This window comes from Nipponia nippon, unplaced genomic scaffold, assembly GCF_047370975.1.
Source record: "Nipponia nippon isolate SJK-2023a ecotype South Korea unplaced genomic scaffold, ASM4737097v1 scaffold_1, whole genome shotgun sequence".
NCBI classification, from domain to species: Eukaryota; Metazoa; Chordata; class Aves; order Pelecaniformes; family Threskiornithidae; genus Nipponia; species Nipponia nippon.
The window spans coordinates 267,812-285,201 of record NW_028262290.1 but is presented as its reverse complement, the minus strand read 5'-3'; the positions used below and the strand labels follow the sequence as shown (position 1 = coordinate 285,201).

At 43.1% G+C, this 17,390-nt stretch overlaps 1 protein-coding gene across 13 annotated transcripts in view; it reads left to right on the top strand.

The window, feature by feature from the left end:
* PUF60 (poly(U) binding splicing factor 60) overlaps positions 1 to 10,279 on the top strand; it is a 35,347-nt gene extending 25,068 nt beyond the window's left edge. For all 13 annotated transcript variants that reach the window (XM_087774699.1, XM_087774369.1, XM_087774617.1 and 10 more), the window contains 5 exons: positions 891 to 1,104; positions 1,525 to 1,715; positions 5,238 to 5,373; positions 5,844 to 6,079; positions 7,985 to 10,279. In XM_087774699.1, coding sequence (XP_087630825.1) covers positions 891 to 1,104; positions 1,525 to 1,715; positions 5,238 to 5,373; positions 5,844 to 6,079; positions 7,985 to 8,284 — 1,077 coding nt within the window. In that variant the 3' untranslated portion in view covers positions 8,285 to 10,279. The remainder of the gene's footprint in view (positions 1 to 890; positions 1,105 to 1,524; positions 1,716 to 5,237; positions 5,374 to 5,843; positions 6,080 to 7,984) is intronic.
* Positions 10,280 to 17,390: the final 7,111 nt, after the last annotated feature.

Here is a 17,390-nt window from a genome sequence, read left to right as displayed (position 1 = left end):
ATGCCTAGAAGTGCTTCCCACAGCACTGTAATGTGAAAGATAACCTAAAGTCTGTTCCCTGATAGACCTTGATATTCAACCCATTGAGTACACAGTGGCTCTGGGTTCTTCTCTCCCTGAGGAGAAACCCCCAGCATGCTAATAAACCCTAGAAAATTGTTCTGATAAGGTAGTGCAGTTTTTTCCACCCACACATAGAACGGAAGTCTCTTAAAGACAAAAAAAAGGTGATTGTTGATATTTTAACTCCTCCTCCTTATATGGTACCTGCATGGATGATTCTTGTTGTGCCTGTCAATAGTGCAAGGGACTTCAAGTAGAGGTCCACCCTTGCCATACAAAAAGGAGGTACTCAGCACAAACAGAAAGGAACGAAGGATTGTAGCTGTGTTTTTTCAGGCAGTAAAAGGGGATCTTGCAAAGGTGAAACTTTGGGGATTGAAATTGGGGGGAAACTAGCATTTTCTGCAGAGTGTTTTATATCTGGTGTTTATATCTCTGTTACACTCTGCATATCTGCATTGCCTGATTTCTAACGGGTTTTAGGAGCCTTTGAAAGAAGGATATAGAAGCATTGCGTTTTGCTTTCAAAATTGTTTTCCATTCCTGGAAGTTGGTCTTTGTCAGGTCAGGGAAGATAAATGGGGGGAAATATGGTGGAGGAAGGAGCAGAGTCTGTCCAGGCTCTCAGTACTTCTAGAATCCGTTGTAGCGCAGATTGTATCCCAGAGCTGAGTCAACTGTTGCCCTTTGCTAATTATGGCCTTATGAGGTGTTATTTGGTTTGAAAAGGCAGTCAGGTGGCTGAGTGCTTGTCTGCTGTAACTCTGGGTGAGTCATGCTTCTGCTCTTCAGAATGCTTAATGGATGGTTTGCTGTGTTCTCTGCAGGTTGGGAGACCTAGTAATATAGGTCAGGCGCAACCAATTATAGACCAGCTAGCAGAAGAGGCACGGGCTTTCAACCGCATCTATGTGGCATCTGTTCATCAGGACCTTTCAGATGATGACATCAAGAGTGTGTTTGAGGCCTTTGGGAAGATTAAATCCTGTACCCTAGCCAGGGATCCCACGACAGGAAAACACAAAGGCTATGGTTTCATTGGTAAAATGGCTGTCTGGTATTTGATGTGGGGTAGGGAGAGTGGTTCGGAGCATCCTCATTTTTTTTTCCTTTCTTTCATTCTCCCTGCCCCCAGTGGAAGAATTGCATTAAGCAATGGGATGGAAATAAATTTGGAGCAGATCTGTGCCTGAACTTAGAAATATAATTAATAGGCAGATATTTTTACTCACTTTTTACTCAGTCTCTCACCAGGTTGAGAGATCTTGCTATGCTGACTGTTCTCAGCAATGCTTGTGTGATCAGAGCGGTGCAATGGGTGAGCTAAGCACTGAGGGTCTTCTTCCTGGAACTCTAAGCAGTCGTTTTTTTGCAAATACAAATCACAGTTGTGTGATGAGAGAGTGGCTGAGTTCAGGAGTAAAAAGGATCATTTGTAAATATTCCTCTTTCTCACTGCAGAATATGAGAAAGCACAGTCTTCTCAAGATGCTGTTTCTTCTATGAACCTCTTTGACCTTGGGGGTCAGTATCTCCGAGTTGGTAAAGCTGTGACACCTCCCATGCCTCTCCTGACACCTGCTACGCCAGGAGGACTACCTCCAGCAGCAGCTGTTGCTGCAGCAGCTGCTACAGCAAAGATCACAGCACAGGTAAGGCATAGGCTGGTATGACTCAACCAAGCAGCCGATTGTTGTGACCCTGCTAGAAACAAGCATGCAAACTGTTCCAGCCAGCTGTATTCACTAGTTTGAATGAAAGCCCTTGGCCTAGATCATACTCTGTTCTCAGGACTTCACATGTAGAAGCTTGCCCCTGACACTTGTGAGGATCTGATACACCAGCATTTTGGAATGGAGTCTGGCACAGCTGATCAGCACTTTATTTAAAGAAATGGTGGGGGAAGATTGGAAGGGATTCCTTGTCTGGATAGGCAAACCAAAGGTTAAGGAAATGGTTATAGTAGAGGCAAAAAGAATGCATGGAAGTACATGAAAGGGGGTGGACTAATGAGGGCAGTAATAGTCGCATGAGTAACACTGTTGTTGAAAAGACTCTGCCTGTGTAGTAAGGTGAAAGATGACTGTAATGGCTTTAGGCTGTTCAGAAACAAGGAAATGCAATGATGGAGCAGAATTGGGTGTCAATGCAGGAGTCTAGGGGTTCTCAAGTTTAGTTTGCTTGAAATAACAGAAGTGCCTGGCTATGACCAATAGGCACTGATGGAGGAGGATTGCCTTTCAAAGCAAACGCCCATGTCTGTGTCTGCTGTCCTTGCCTCAGGCAGCAGAATCTCCTCCTGTGTTGCCATAGCCCATGAAAGAAACAAGCTCCAGCACTGTTGGGTCCTTGGATTCTCTCAAGCAAAAAAAATTGCTGAGGTGTGCAGCCTATATGTGCTGCTAATCAGCTGAGTGGACTTCATTTTGTAAACAGCTCTTTTTTTTTCAAAAATATTTCTCTGAATCACAAGGTAAAGGCAGAAGTGGGAGGAGCTGAGCTGCCTCTAATGTGAAACTCAGGTGGTTTGTATGTCCACAGGAAAAAAGTCCAGAAGTCTGGGAACCTCTGCGGTCAACTAAGGAAGGAAGCTGAGGCATAGCTAGAAGAATTATTTGGATCAAAAGCACTTCGGGAAAGAATTATTAACTCTTCTTTTTAGTGAAATAGTAGAGAACTGTTACAGACATGGATAAACCTTACTGTTTCTTTCTGCAAAATACTGCAGGATTTGTTACTGTGAGGAAAATTTAAAATTCCATATATAGAAAAAGGTTCTGAAAGATGTCAGAGATACTCAGCAGTCTTGTTGCCTTTACTTAGACATGGTACAGATCTAGGTAATCTAGCAAAGATAATTAATGTCTTGACAATGACAGTAAGTAAGTCAGTCTTGCAAAAGAAATTAAGGAATTAAAGCTATTAGGAAAAGTTTCTTTAGCCATTTAAGTAAAAAGTGGGGGCAGCTAATGACCAGCATAGTAAAAAAATTATGACGGTCATGTTACAGCACTGAGTGCTTACATAAGTATTTTTCCCCTTCATTGGAAGCATAAGGCAGACTGGCTAATGATGCACATGGGATGACTGCATCCTAGGTGGGTGTAAAGCTCGGAGTTTGTCATGTGCAGATGTACACTTAATGGTTTGGGGTTTTTTTTGTAGTAAGTCTGTCATGTCAGGGCTGTTGCCGTATGGCTGAAGAATGATACTTGCAGTTAAGGTAGCATGGAAAACTGGTATCTGCAGACTTTGTTCTCACCCCAGTGGTAGGGGAAGATGAAAACAAGCTTTAAAGGAAGGACAAAATTTTTGAAAGAAACAGATATGCAAAATGTTTGGGTGTTTTAGGGAAATACCCCTGCTAGATGAACATAACTTTCTTTGATAAGACTACTGTTACCCTTCATTAGGAAAACAAAATTTAAAGCATACCCTATCAACAATTCAGGAGTTGGTGGAGACCCCTATGAGAAGCTGTGAAACAAGAGAAACACTATTACAATGAATTTTGAGATGCGTAGGCAAGTGAGAATAGATGGAAATGAGCTGTGCTGGAAATCGCTGACCCTTCACTCTGCTGGTGAAATTACTTACAGATAGGTCTTGCTTTATCTCCAATAAAAATATTAGTGGCCTTATTCTAGGCATTAGGAGAAGAGTACTAATGGAATTAGTTGGCAACACAGAAATGAGATGCATTATTAATGTAGAGGAGAATTAGAATATTGAAGAAGATTGGAGTAAGAAATATATGCAGCATTTAGTAGTAGAGTACAAGATACTGCATTTAAGGAACAAAACCTTAGAATTTTTTTGCTCCACAGTGTTATGGCTTATAGGAGCCCCATGAAAACGAGGAAGAGAAGGATCTGGGTAACTAAATCATGAGTATAATAGCCTGGAAAGCAACAACAAAAAAAAAAGGATCCTAGGGTATATTTTAGGCACATTATTTTCAGTAGTTTTATGGAAGTGTTTTATTATTTAACTAGGTGTTCATCTCGAATGTTGTTTGAATTCTGGTTATCTAGAGTCAGGATGTTTACTTGGATTATGGAAGGTATAGAGAAGTACTGCAATTATTGGGAGAACTAGAAAATCTGATATGCAGGAAGAAACTAGAAAAGTTTGGCTTGGTATAACTGTAGGAAAGTACTGAAAGGTGCATCAGATTTTTGCTCAAGTACAGCCTGTATGGAGACAAGTAGGTTAACAGGATGGGAGAAGAGGTGCAGGCAACATGGACAAAAGGAAGCGGTTATAAAATGTTTCAGTTGTCAAGGCTGGAAGTTTGAAGAAAGTTTCCAGTCATCAAAAGCAGTAAAGTTCAGTAGAGTCTTACCTGTAAAAAAGGTGGTGGCAAAAGTTAGGTATACGATTGTCTCATTGAGAAATTTACTAATGCGATAATTGCAGTTGCTCTGATCACGAAGGCCAATTTCAGTGCTGTGTTGCTGTCTGCACCTAAAGGATGAAGACTAGAGAGATAAGATTTTTGGTTTAAACTGATCTAAAAGTGTGCAGCTTTTGAAAACAGCAGTATTGTGCTCACCCTTGCCCTGTCCCTTGTGCTTGCAGTAGTGTGTTTGACTACAGTGTTCCTTGAATCAGACAAGGATTAACCTTCCACCAGATCACTTAGGAAAAACTTAAGCTGTCGGAGTTCCCTCACCTGGTTTGTCACATGGCCCCAGAGCCCTGGTGCTGTCATCAGAGGGGGTGGGATGGGGGCTCCCAGCAGTCCTTTTAAATGGCTCACATTCCTTAGCATCAGTAAAAAGCCTTATTTGTGTAGAAGGTGGAAACAAGTAGAGATTCCTCTTGCTCTGGAATTGCCTGCATCTTTCAAACCATGTATTGAATCCCTTGGTGTCTTTCATTAATTGACCTAGCAGCTTGAGAGGGTGGGTGAAATGTGAGTTGCAAGAGAATGTTTTTCTTCCAGGGCTTGGTGTCTTGTGGTTTCTACATTTCTCTGGTGGGCTGGATGGCATACTTTTTTATTTTACAGTAGCACTGGAGAGCTGTCATCCTCAGAATCTATATATCTGGTATTTCTTAGGTGTGAAAAAAAAGCTGAGCCTCAGCTGAATGCACCCATAGTATGACTTCTTGATGCAGAATTAACACCTGGCGGTTTTTGTTGTTTTTTTTTTTTTTTTGTCTTGCAGGAAGCGGTGGCAGGAGCTGCGGTTCTTGGCACTCTGGCAACCCCTGGACTGGTATCTCCAGCACTGACTCTGGCCCAGCCATTAGGGGCGTTGCCACAGGCTGTAATGGCAGCACAAGCACCGGGAGTCATTACAGGTATGTTACTCTTCATTTTGTCACTTGTGTACCTGTTAGAAAGCACGGTTCTCTCTAGCTAGGGTCACAACTAAGGAGAATTTGAAGCTGAAATCCTCCTCCCTGCCCTGCTTTGTCAAGAACTTTTTTGCAGCATAGCAGGAATTTATTTTGGTATATAATAGATACAACAGGGACATGAACTTCACAGCAGGAATGCATGGCACTCTGAGTGAAAATCTGGATAATTGTTACTCCATGCAAAATCCTGCACTCTGTCTCCCTTCTGGGCAAGTATATGATGCAGGTACTGAGTGCTTATGTCCTGTATGCTGACTAAGTTGCTTATGTCTCCCTGGTTGTTGTTGATACAGAGCAAATAAAACCATCTAGATTCCGTGATTGATCCTCTGTATCACTGGCTGGTGTGTACCCAAATGTTGCAGAACATCAGTTCTTTTCTTTATGCTGCAGAGTTTGTACTCTTACAGGTGTAACCCCTGCCCGACCTCCCATTCCTGTCACTATTCCACAAGTGGGAGTTGTGAATCCTATCCTGGCTAGTCCCCCAGCCTTGGGCCTGATGGAGGTCAAAAAGGAGAAGGAAGAAGAGGAGGTATTCCAGGAGTCAGAGAGGCCAGAGATGCTGAGTGAACAGGAACACATGAGCATATCTGGCAGCAGCGCCCGTCATATGGTGATGCAGAAATTGCTTCGTAAACAGGAGGTGAGTGCAGTGTGACTGCCCTGAGCTGGTTCCAGTTGTCAGCAAATGAGACTACTAGGTTTAGATCTGTCTTAATGTGGTATAGCTATGCAGTTTTGTATGTGGTACAGGCTTCCTGCAGCACACGTTGTACCCCACAGAGCTCACGTGGGACTACAAAGGCTACCGGCTTGTGTGCTCCTTGTGATGGTTCTTATTCTGCCTTTAGGATCTTTTCAGAGTTTCTTTGAGGGTTCAGACCAGTCACTAGGCCAGAAGAGGCTTGGCTAGGAGGTGTCTCTGATTAAACTGTGTGTTTACTTAGCATCATTAAAGCAAACCATGATGGCCTTTTGGCTTATAATTAAAGAAGTGAGACTGGTACATGGTCAGGGGCAATCTATTCCAAACTATTGAGTCCACCTTTTCCCCACAGCCTTTTTCTGTAGGATGAAACTCTGATGTATTTATAAAACAAAACTTCACAGAAGTTACAATGAGAAAGAGGACAAAAATGAATGATAGAAAAAGTCAGAATATTAAACAGAACAAGAGATGCATAGATTTTTGTGGGGGAGGTCTTGGAAGGAGCTGTATTGATAATCTCATCAGGCTTCTTGTTTGGGCATGACCAGGGGTTTGCTCCTATCCATGATTGAGTTTCCTATCTGACACACAGATTTCCTGAGCTTTGACACTGAATCGACAGTGTTTCTTCTCTGTTTGCTAAATAAGGATAATGCTGTCATGCATTTCATAAGGGAGGACACAAATGAGTTAGCTAGTGAGTGTTCCCCTTTACTTGCAAAGGGTACATAATTTTAAATACATCTTTGAGCTTCTGACTTGGCAGCCAGCTTTCCTCTGTCACAAGTACCTTTCCCAAAGAATCCAATTCATTTGGCATACTTGCTTGAAAAAAGCTTAGCAGTGTTGAAAGAGAGTCCTAAACTACACCATTCTCAAAGCTGCTTAGCATTCTCAACCTATAAGTACCCTTCCGTTTTTGCTGTTCTTTTAGTAGGCCCTTAAAGGCAGTTACACAGACACGTGAATGAGAACTGGAACAAGTATTTTGAAGTTCTACTGAGCCTGAAATGCTGTGTCTGCTAGCGAATGATGTTTGGCAAGGCCAGAGCTGGGAGGAAGGGATGTGGTAGAGCTGGGTATAATGCACAAAAACAGATGCTGCCCAGAGAGGTGGTGGAGTCTCCATCCTTGGAGACATTCAGAAGTCATCTGGACACGGTACTGGGCAACTCTAGGTGGCCTTGCTTGAGCAGGGGAGCTTGGAGCAGGTGACCTCCAGAGGTCCCTTCCAACCTCAACCATTCTGTGATACAGAGAGGTGCTCAGTCACAAAAGGGCTTGATGGGGGGATGCATATGAGAGGTATGTTGCAGGCACTCTGACAGACTCATATGTCGTTATTCCCTGTAATGAAAGTATCGGGTCAAACATCAGTTGTCAGACGTATAAAAGGCCTGGTTAATCCTTCTACTTTTAGAGATGAGGAAAAATTTTTAAAAAAAATACACGACAGCAATGTTGAAGATAAGAAAGCAAAGAAGAACTCGATAGGAACAGCACAAGAAAAATTATAGAGGTCTCCAGGTCACTTGTGTTTCAAAGATGTGTCTAAGAAAAGGCCAAAAGATGGCACACAGCTTTCCTGACTGAGGCCAGCCACAACACAGCTGTCAGTGAATGAGATTTGTTCATGCTTCTGACATCTGGGAAGAAAATTTACTAATTTATCCCTTGAGAACTTGGAACATTATTGATTTCATGAAATATGCTCGTGATGACATAGCACTGGAATATCTGGTGGTGCTTAGGCATGCTGCATAGTCTGATGTGGCTTTGCAAATTTAATCTCAATGTCTTTTAGGTATTAATTCATTTGTCTTGGCCTTGTCTCTGCAGTCCACTGTGATGGTGCTTCGCAACATGGTTGATCCAAAGGACATTGATGACGACCTAGAGGGAGAAGTGACAGAAGAATGTGGCAAATTTGGGGCTGTTAACAGGGTCATCATCTACCAGGAGAAGCAAGGAGAAGAGGAGGATGCTGAGATCATTGTCAAGATCTTTGTGGAGTTCTCCATGGCGTCAGAGACTCACAAAGCCATTCAGGCTCTGAATGGGCGCTGGTTTGCAGGAAGAAAGGTGGTAGCAGAGGTGTATGACCAGGAGAGATTTGATAACAGTGACCTGTCGGCATGAACTCTACTTGAAAGACTTCGTCCCTGCCCCCTCTGCCTGTCTGGTTGTTTTTTTTTTTTATCCATGTTTAAAGAACGCTCCAGGGTGGGCACAGATCTCTGTGATGTACTTGTAGTTTGGATAAAAGCGCAAAGAAAGCTAGTGTGCATCTGTGTGTGTGTGTTAAAGGGGCTGACATCTCATCAGCTGAGTCTGGCATAGGTCTGGCCTCATTCATCTAGAAGAGCAGGGCCAGAGCCTGAAGAGGGGTTGCTGCTTGTGCTCCTGCCTCACACCGTGGTCACTTCAGAAACACTCAGGTCAAGATCCCACTGTACCTTTTAGGGGCTGGAATAGCAGTTTTCTTCAGAGATGGGCCATAAATGGTTGGAATGGAGGAGGGAGTCTCTTCATAAAGTATTTCAGCAGCACCCTTGAGTGCTGCTGTATTAACAACAAGGAGGATAGCTTGGGTGGTGCTGGGAGGGAGCTTTCCTGCCTCAGCAGGACCTGCATGTTGAGCTTGGACTCAGGAGCCCAAACATGGGTCAGAGCCCAGAATTGAACCAGCTGGGCCTTTCTGGAGTGTTCACATCATGTTTGTTCTGATACCGTAGTTCGGACCTCACAGTTTTATTGATGGGTCAGAGTTACCCTTACTTGATCCTTCCTTAATGTGCCAAAATATGAATAGCAAGTCAGGCTGCAGGCGTCACAGCTGGGTTGAGAGTGAGAGTAGTGTTGATTTGCAGCACCTAAAGTGCATTTATGAAATAAACATCTAGCCCTTGTACTATGGACAGTGATATGGAACACATGCCTTGCCTGAAAGGAAAGTTTGGGTGTTTTTTTTGTTGTTGTTGAGGACTCAAAGCTTTAATAATATTTACAAAGCTTAAATGCATTTATTTTAGTAATCTTTCTGTCTAGCTAATGAGTAGGAACAGAATTAGCTCATGTTAATTATTTTAAATATTTTAAGTGTGTAAGGGGCTACTATATTGCTTGTTATGCATAACTGGTACACAGCACAGATCTGAAGAAAATAATTGTTTTAGTTTAGAAATTCACATAAAGGAAGAATGATCTCAAAGGAACTTCTGGAGGGAATTCTGAGTTGAGCCTGCAGCTGTGGGTTGCTTCTAAGCTTGGAGATGTTTTTAAAATTAAATTTTTGTATTTTGTTTCAAACACTCAGAAGAACCCTTCTATTGTAGGTTAGAAATTTGCAGTGTAATTTTATTTATGATTAATCTATGTTTACTTCTTTTTGCACTAATATTGCCTGTTAGCTTAAATAACCTTTCTTCCCTGTTTTTATACCCATTCCAAGTTAATAGCAAGCCTGTCGTTTTCAACTTGTGTTTTGATAGCCAAAGTCTCTTGGGATCAGCTTGCTCTTTCCCTGGTCATCTGCCCTAGCAGCCCTTTTTTGCATTTGCTAGCTTGAATTTTGTTTTCTTGAAAGTAGTTGATTAGACCTGCTGAATATATTGTATAGTGGCATTTGTCCTTTCTTATCTGTGCTAGAAATGCATCATCCCATGCCACCTGTGATCCCATTGACCTCTCTCACAGCCACAGCATACTGGTAGCTCACAGTTGTCACAGTTTCGCAATGCAGCACAGCTTCTTTGCTGCTTTTGTTTGTGATGCAGGAGAAAATTCGCTACTTTTAATTGTTCCAGAGTTTTATTATTCCTACTAAAGAAAACCAAAACACCTCTCCTATGACTTAGTTGGTCTGTCTAGCTTCCATTTTCTGCTATTTGCTCCTGTTCTGCTGGCTGGATTTAAGAGTATAAAGACTGCACTAGAAGTTTCCTTGTGGTGTTGATGGTTTAAAAAACCAAAGTGGATAAAAGCTGATGCAAGGGGAGAGCATAGATGAAAGAATGACAGCGTGTTAATCAACAAGTTTTTGTGCACAGTCAATCTTACTTGGCTGACAAGATGATATTTTACGAAAGTAACTTCATAAACGTCTTCAAGTCAGATGTCTGACAAAAGATTGTCTATCTTGACTTCTGTGTGGCCTTTGACACAGTCCTCCACAACATCCTTGTAACTAAATTGGAGAGAGATGGGTTTGGTGGATGAACTATTAGATGGCTCAGGAATTGGCTGGTTGTCCGCATCCAAAGAGTTGCGGTCAACAGCTCCATGTCAAAATGGAGATCAGTAATGAGTAGTGTCCTTCAGGGGTCCGTACTGGGACTGATACCGTACAGTATTTTTATTAATGACATAGAGAGGGGGATTGAGCACACCCTCAGCAAGCTTGCGGCTCACACCAAGCTGAGTGGTGCAGTTGATAACACTAGAGGGACAGGATGCCATCCAGAGGGACCTTGACAGGCTTGAGGAGTGGGCCAATGTGAAGTTCATGGAGTTCAACAAGGCCAAGTGCAAGGTCCTGCACCTGGGTTGGGGCAATCCCTAGTATCAATGCAGGCTGGGGGATGAAGGGATTGAGAGCAGCCCTGCGGAGAAGGACTTGGCGGTGCTGGTGGATGAAAAGCTGGACATGGCAACTGGCAACGCATGCTCACAGGCCAGAAAGCGAAGCGTATCCTGGGCTGCATCCAGAGCAGTGCAGCCAGCTGGTTGCGGAAGGTGACTTTCTACTCCATTCTTGTGAGACCCCCCCCCTGCCCTGGAGCACTGTGTCCAGCTCTGGGGTTCCCAGCACATGACAGACATGGACCAGTTAGAGTGGGTCCAGAGGAGGGACGTGAAAACGATCAGGGGGATGGAACACCTCTGCTGTGAAGAAAGGCTGAGAGGGCTGGGGTTGTTCAGCCTGGAGAAGCGAAGGCTCCGGGAACACCTTACAGCAGCCTTTCGATATAGAAAGGGGGCTTATAATTAAGACAGAGAGAGTCTTTTTACCAAGGCCTGTAGTGACAGAACAAGGGACAATGGTTTTAAACTAAAATAGGATAGGTTCAGATTGGACATAAGGAAGACATTTTTTACGATGAGTGGTGAAACACTGGACTAGGTTGCCCAGAAAATGAGGATGCCCCATCCCTGGAAGTGTTCAAGGCCAGGTTGGGTGGGGCTTTGAGCAACCTGATCTGGTTGAAGATGTCCCTGCCCAAGGCAGGGGGGGTGGACTGGATGAACTTTAAAGGTCCCTTCCAACCCAAACCATTATGTGATTCTATGAATCTAAGATCAGGTGTTGCACAACATTGTAATTAAAATTCTATAGCATGAGCTAAACATAAATTGATTAGGAATAGCTGACAGATAAAATATGACAGCTAAATAGAAAAAAAAAATATTGAATGAGGAAGGGCACTTTTTCCTTGGGATCATGGAATCATAGAATAGTTTAGGTTGGAAGGGACCTTTAAAGGTCAGCTAGTACAACACCCAGATATCTTAATAGCTCTTAATAGAAATTGGATTTTGGCCAAACGTAGACGTTTCCAATGATTTAGGATTTTGAAGCAGGTATATCAATGTGCATTTAACAGGCTAGCATGTTAGGCTTGGCATAAGTGGATATAGTCTGCTTTGTTTTGAGTTTAAATTTAAAACGGTGTATTCAGCAGTGGAGGATTCTGACTTGGAAAGCTGAAACTCAGAAAAGGATGAGAAGGTTACAGGGATAATCAGTGGGTGTGCTATGTGGTGTTGGATGTTGTGGTGTTCCTCTCTTGGGGCAAGTTCTGGGGGGTTCACCATCCATATAGTTAGTCTTCCAGGTGACTGTACAAGCCTGAAGCTGTCAGTGACTAAAAGGATGACACGTCTGACCGGAGGAGCGCGAAGTTGCACCATGAGAGCCTCCCTTTGGAGAAACTGGCAGGCTGCTGCCATAGGCTGGTGAGCCGGTCTGTCAGTCCCCAGGAACACTGGTTTTGTTGGACCCTTCCCTGAATTTATTGATGGCTTCTCGCCATTCCCTCCCCGTTCTCTCATACGTGATGCTTCAGAGATGTCTGTGCGATCACCAACTCCCATTTAATCATGTATTCTTCTAATCATATTTAGTATCGTGCTTTCTCAGCAAACTGGAAAAAGTTGTAGATGTCTTCAGGTGCAGCATGGATCTGGTAGGAGTACAGACAAAAGAATGGGTTCTTCTACTTTAGCCTATCAGTCAGGCTTCAATATTTCTTGATACTCCTTAAATGATTGTAGTCTGAACAATTTTCTGATAGGGTGACAAAGTAACAAGGTATCTTCAAGTTACTTCATCTTTCAGACTTTTCCTATTGACAGAATACACCACTGCAGAGTAACAGTTTTCAGCTGGTTTTATCTGTGTGGGGCTTTCTCAATTGATCCTTTGACAGCATTCGTCTTCAGGGTGAATTAATTGAAAAGTGTGGGCAATTCAGAATGCGCTTTTTGCAGAAGCAGCCTCAACATCTGGAAACCTTGCCACATCACTCCATACCAATGGACTTTCCTAGATTTGCAACCCTAAATTAGAAGAGAGAACGGTGCTGATCTCGTTAAGGTTCAGGCACAGATCTGCAGTAATTGCCTGAAAGACAGAAGAAGGCTAAACCTGTCCAAATTTGTCATCCTGTAAATCCTGGAGTCTATGTTTAGGTATGCTGATACTGAATGATAATCATAGTGGTAGCTGTGGTGTGTCACAGAGGCCCATACATATCTTGAAGCAGCATGTGTGTAACTCACCTAGTACCAGAATTGACTGAACAGAAGCAGAACTGAGCAGCTGGGTTGCTTTGTTGCCTTATTTATGGCAGCAAGCTGTTTGGGTGCAGCTGCACAAACTATTGAATAGCTCAGTCTGGTGGCAACTGTCAGAGGAGGCTCCAGGTTTTAATGAAAACATCCCAAAAATGTTTAGGGTAAGGATGAAACCTTTTTGCCTGAGTGCTGGAGTTTACAGACTGGGCCTGACCAGTAAAGAGTTCAACTTTTCTAATCCCTAAAGGAAACGGCATTGGAAAGCAGAGGCCAACGGGCTGCTCTAGATGGGCCTTCGTGCCTTGACTGCATCGCTGGTTCCTTATCGGCAGAGGGGTTAGAAACTTCAGCTCTCCTAAGACTGTGGGCCGTCCCTGTAGGCCCAAAGGTACTGTTCTAAAGAGGATACAGCTTAAGTGGAGGTGAGAAAAATACTGTCCCACAGAAGCCTGGTACCAGCTGTGCAGGACCGGTTCTCAAGTTTCTGAATTGGATCATTTCAGCGTAACAGGGAAAAGAGAGCTTGCGAACTCCTGCACCTATGCTCTCTGCTGAGAGACCTTTCCTACCTCTACAGGATTGCTTCCCTGAAAAACAAGGCTTGAGGTTTCACCCCAATGGATACGGGTGCTTGAGTAAGCTCAGTCAGGCATTTCATGATTCTGGGAGACTTTCATCTGAATTCATCTTAAACTGGTTCCAGCCATTCCTTTATCTGTTGCTGTTTTTCCCCACCGTGCCTATGCCAGCTTTGAAACACTTTTTTCCTGAGTCCCTTGCCTTAGATTTGAATGCTTGGGCAAAAGGGATAACTAATCCCCAGCTTAAATCCTGCATATATACACCTAATTATAGAGCTGCATACCACTGATGTTTTCTTTGGCCCAGGACTCAAGTTTCAGGGCCTTAACCCGTGCAATGCTGGTTTTTGTCTAGCTCCTGCTGTTGACTTGTGTACAGATTCAAAGTCTGTAAATCCTGTGGATTACTGGTGTATTCCTGCATAGCAGATGAGCAGGAAGAGACCAAATAATTTGGGAAGTAGCAGTCTGAAGCAAAATAGGTACACAAGAAGGTTTTTTTAATATCTCATTGGTACTTGGACAGACTATCTGTCCACATCACCTTCATTCCAGGTAAATGGTTCAACTTACAACAAAATCCTGATTTGTCAGCTTTTTCCTGTGTGTGCTGCCTCTTGTGTAGGTCTTCATTTTTATGGCTATTGGGCTCTCAGAGAGACAGCCAGGATGACAGGGCTGTATGTTATTGCTAACACAGGCATGAGTGTCCCATCCTTCTAAAAGAGCATGCCTAACAAGAAAAGAGGACTTAATAGTACTGTAGAAGGCTAGTTAGTTAGTATTCATGCTTCTAAGACAATAGTCCTTTATCTCTAGCTAAACACAAGGGTAGTTGAAATAATCTGAATTTACAGCCAAGGATTTTTTTTTTTTTTCCCCTTAATGAGCTAATTACCAGACTTCACTGGCAAGTCTGTGGAGAGTTACTACCAAAGCAGTCTGTCAGTCTTTCCTGACAATCCATGCCTGGATCTCTCACAGACAGATCCTGAAGAAGAGCTTCAGCTTTACCCTTTTTTGTTCCCATTGACATTAGACCTCTCAGTGATGATATTCTTTCCTGCAAAGACCTGGTGCAGCTGCTGCTGGCAAAGATCACACTCTCGCACATGCATATTGCACTGGGGGTACCCATGTTTCCTCTTAGATCTAACCTGTAATTCCTGGGGACTGGTGCAGAAGGGCTTGAGCCTTGAAGCTGTGGGTCTTCCTGTTCTCTTTGACCCAGCTTCTTACACCTTGGCAGTCTTTTCCCCACAATGTTCATAATACTGCCTTGGCAATCGGTTAATTTTCCATAAATGGGACTGTATCACCTGAGGTTTTCACCTGTTCTTTCAATGCCCAGTCCTTGCTTTCTACAGAATAAACCGAAGTGGACTTGCGCTAAGTGACAGCTCTGCTGTTCAGGCCAAGGGCCCATCCCGCCCAAGGCCGTGGCCTGTGCAGGTTCCTAGGCAAAAGCGTAGAACAGGGCAAGCATGGAATGAATATGCTTCAGATGCCAACAACTTACAGGTAAGGGTTTTCCTAAATTAGAGGCTGTATTAATCCATGCACCACTAGCTAAATTCTCAGTTTCTGGGGCATCATGCAACCCTGGACTTGGTGAATTTCTCATCCCTTCTGGGATGCAAGTTCCACTGAAGCAGTCAAGGGTGGCTGTTGTCAGAGCCCCTTCTGCACAGCTCAGCTTCTCCCACTTTCCTTGACCCTCCTCCAGTTGGCTAGGAAGCCAAAGTACTTGGGGCTTCTTAGAAAAGAGTTTTTTCCTCTGGGCGTGTTTCAGTGAACTTCCCGCTGCAGCTGTTCGAGGTGCCTCCGTGGGTGACAGATCTAGCAACATTCCATGGGGGTTCTGAGGCTGAAGGAAGAGAATACCAGCAAAACCAGCTGATACAGGGCAGCAGTCTGCAACAGAAAGAGCTGTTTGCCTATTTTTCAGGATGTGCTCTAGGTCCAAGCTTCCCGATGAACCTGTCATTTAATGAAACTGCATAGCAAATAGGGTGCAGTTTTCCAGTGCAAACAGAAAACCGAGTGGCTTGAATTTTCAATGGTGTTCTTACACACAGTGTCTGCTCTGCAGCAGCCAAGCATTCAAGTATAATCAAGTATGGTCACAGAAAACTGGTTGTCTCAGAAACTTAGTCCTGCAAATTAAGACAGCACCACACAGAGATGGGGACAAGGCTGTGATGGGACTTTTCCAGTAATCTTTGATAAACTTTATCCTCAGTTTGGTTTGCAAGTCAGTGTGTGCGTTAGCATTGATTCAGCATCAGATCCTTCCTGTGGTGGGATGATAAAACCCTGACACCAGTTCTGCAGGTGGGAGGCAGAGCCGGCTTAGTGCTGCACCTGTAACAGCTGGATAGAGCAAGAGAAGCTTAAACACAAAATATAGTTTCCTTCTTTATTGATTAGGGAAGATAGGCTTCCAGAGAAAAGCACATCAGATCTCTGATTTGTTGAGAATCAATCAGGTTCAGCAGCATCTCTGTCTCTCAATGGTTTGGAAGATGAGCGATGTTAGGTGCCTTCAGAGCTTCCATAACTGTCGGCTTACAGATGCTATCCTGTTGGGGTAGCTGCTGTTAAATGGCTTCCATTGCTCAAAGGCTTTACAGAATTTTTGTTCTACCTTGAAGATTTTAACTCTTTAGTAAAACTATTTTCTTCCCACTTACAGAGCCCATGAGAATATTATCAAAATGAAGTTAGTGCTGGGAAGATGTGCAGAGTTCGTGATCTTAAGTGCTGAGATTTACAGATAGATTTTTCCCAACTTGCTGAAGTTGGAAACCGAACGTTAGCAACCAGTTTCATACCTGTTCTTGTATTAACATCTTCATTTAGCTTAGGTGGGTCTTTTTTTTGTTTGGTTTTACCCTTATTGGTGTACTTTAATAGAATATGATTTCTTGCTATTATTAGTGTTTTAGTAGGCTAGATGAATCAAATTTATAAAACCTTCTTTCTTAAGAGTTTTCCGTTATTGTGATGGTTCTAGAAGCTAGTCTGAACAGGGACACAATTTGTAAGCTCATTTTTTCTTGAACTATAAGTGACCAGAACCTAGGCATTTCAGATGTCTACAAGTAGCTGTGTGATCAGTTGCTTACCTGTCTACTGTCATTGGGTACATCCAAACAGTCCTTGTAGTTTCAGCTCCCTCACAGGCACTCTTTTTGGGTTGCTTTCTATTCTGGGTGAATTGTTTCTGTTTCTCCTGCATCACGCCTAACCTGCGAGCTTATGCATAACGGAAGTTCTTGTTCTTTGTCTCTGACATAACCTTGCACTTGTGCTGAAACTCAGGCAAACCTATTAATGAAACCATCTTCAAAATACCACAGTTTTTGCTTTGTTGTGCTGCCCCTCCATTTTCTGGGAAACATAGCTGGGACATTCCTACATTTTGGTACAAATGCTAAGAGCTGGTCCTAAAATTTAAATCTCATCTTTCTATTTCCTGATGGCTGATTCATTGTCTTCCTTACAGTTCCTGTAGTTACTCCCATTTTTTTTTCCTAGCTCCCTTTGTGATTTCTGATGGGATGCTATACCAACTGATGCATTACACTAGTTAGTATTTTTGCCCAGGAAAAAAAAAATTGTGTTAAGTCATAGGCTAATGTGGCATGATTTCTCTATTATACAATACACTGCAATTGAGGCAAATGAAGGATTAATAAACCCAAATGTTTAAAAATTCCTTCTTTCAGAATTTCACAGCCATTGCCTATTACTAACGGTGAGGCTGAAAGGCCCTGCAGTTGCTTGGTTAACTCACCTCCTTCTGCTTTTCACAAGTGCCAGTGCCTCGCTCTTTCTGTTGCAGAAATATTTCTGACTCCTTGCAG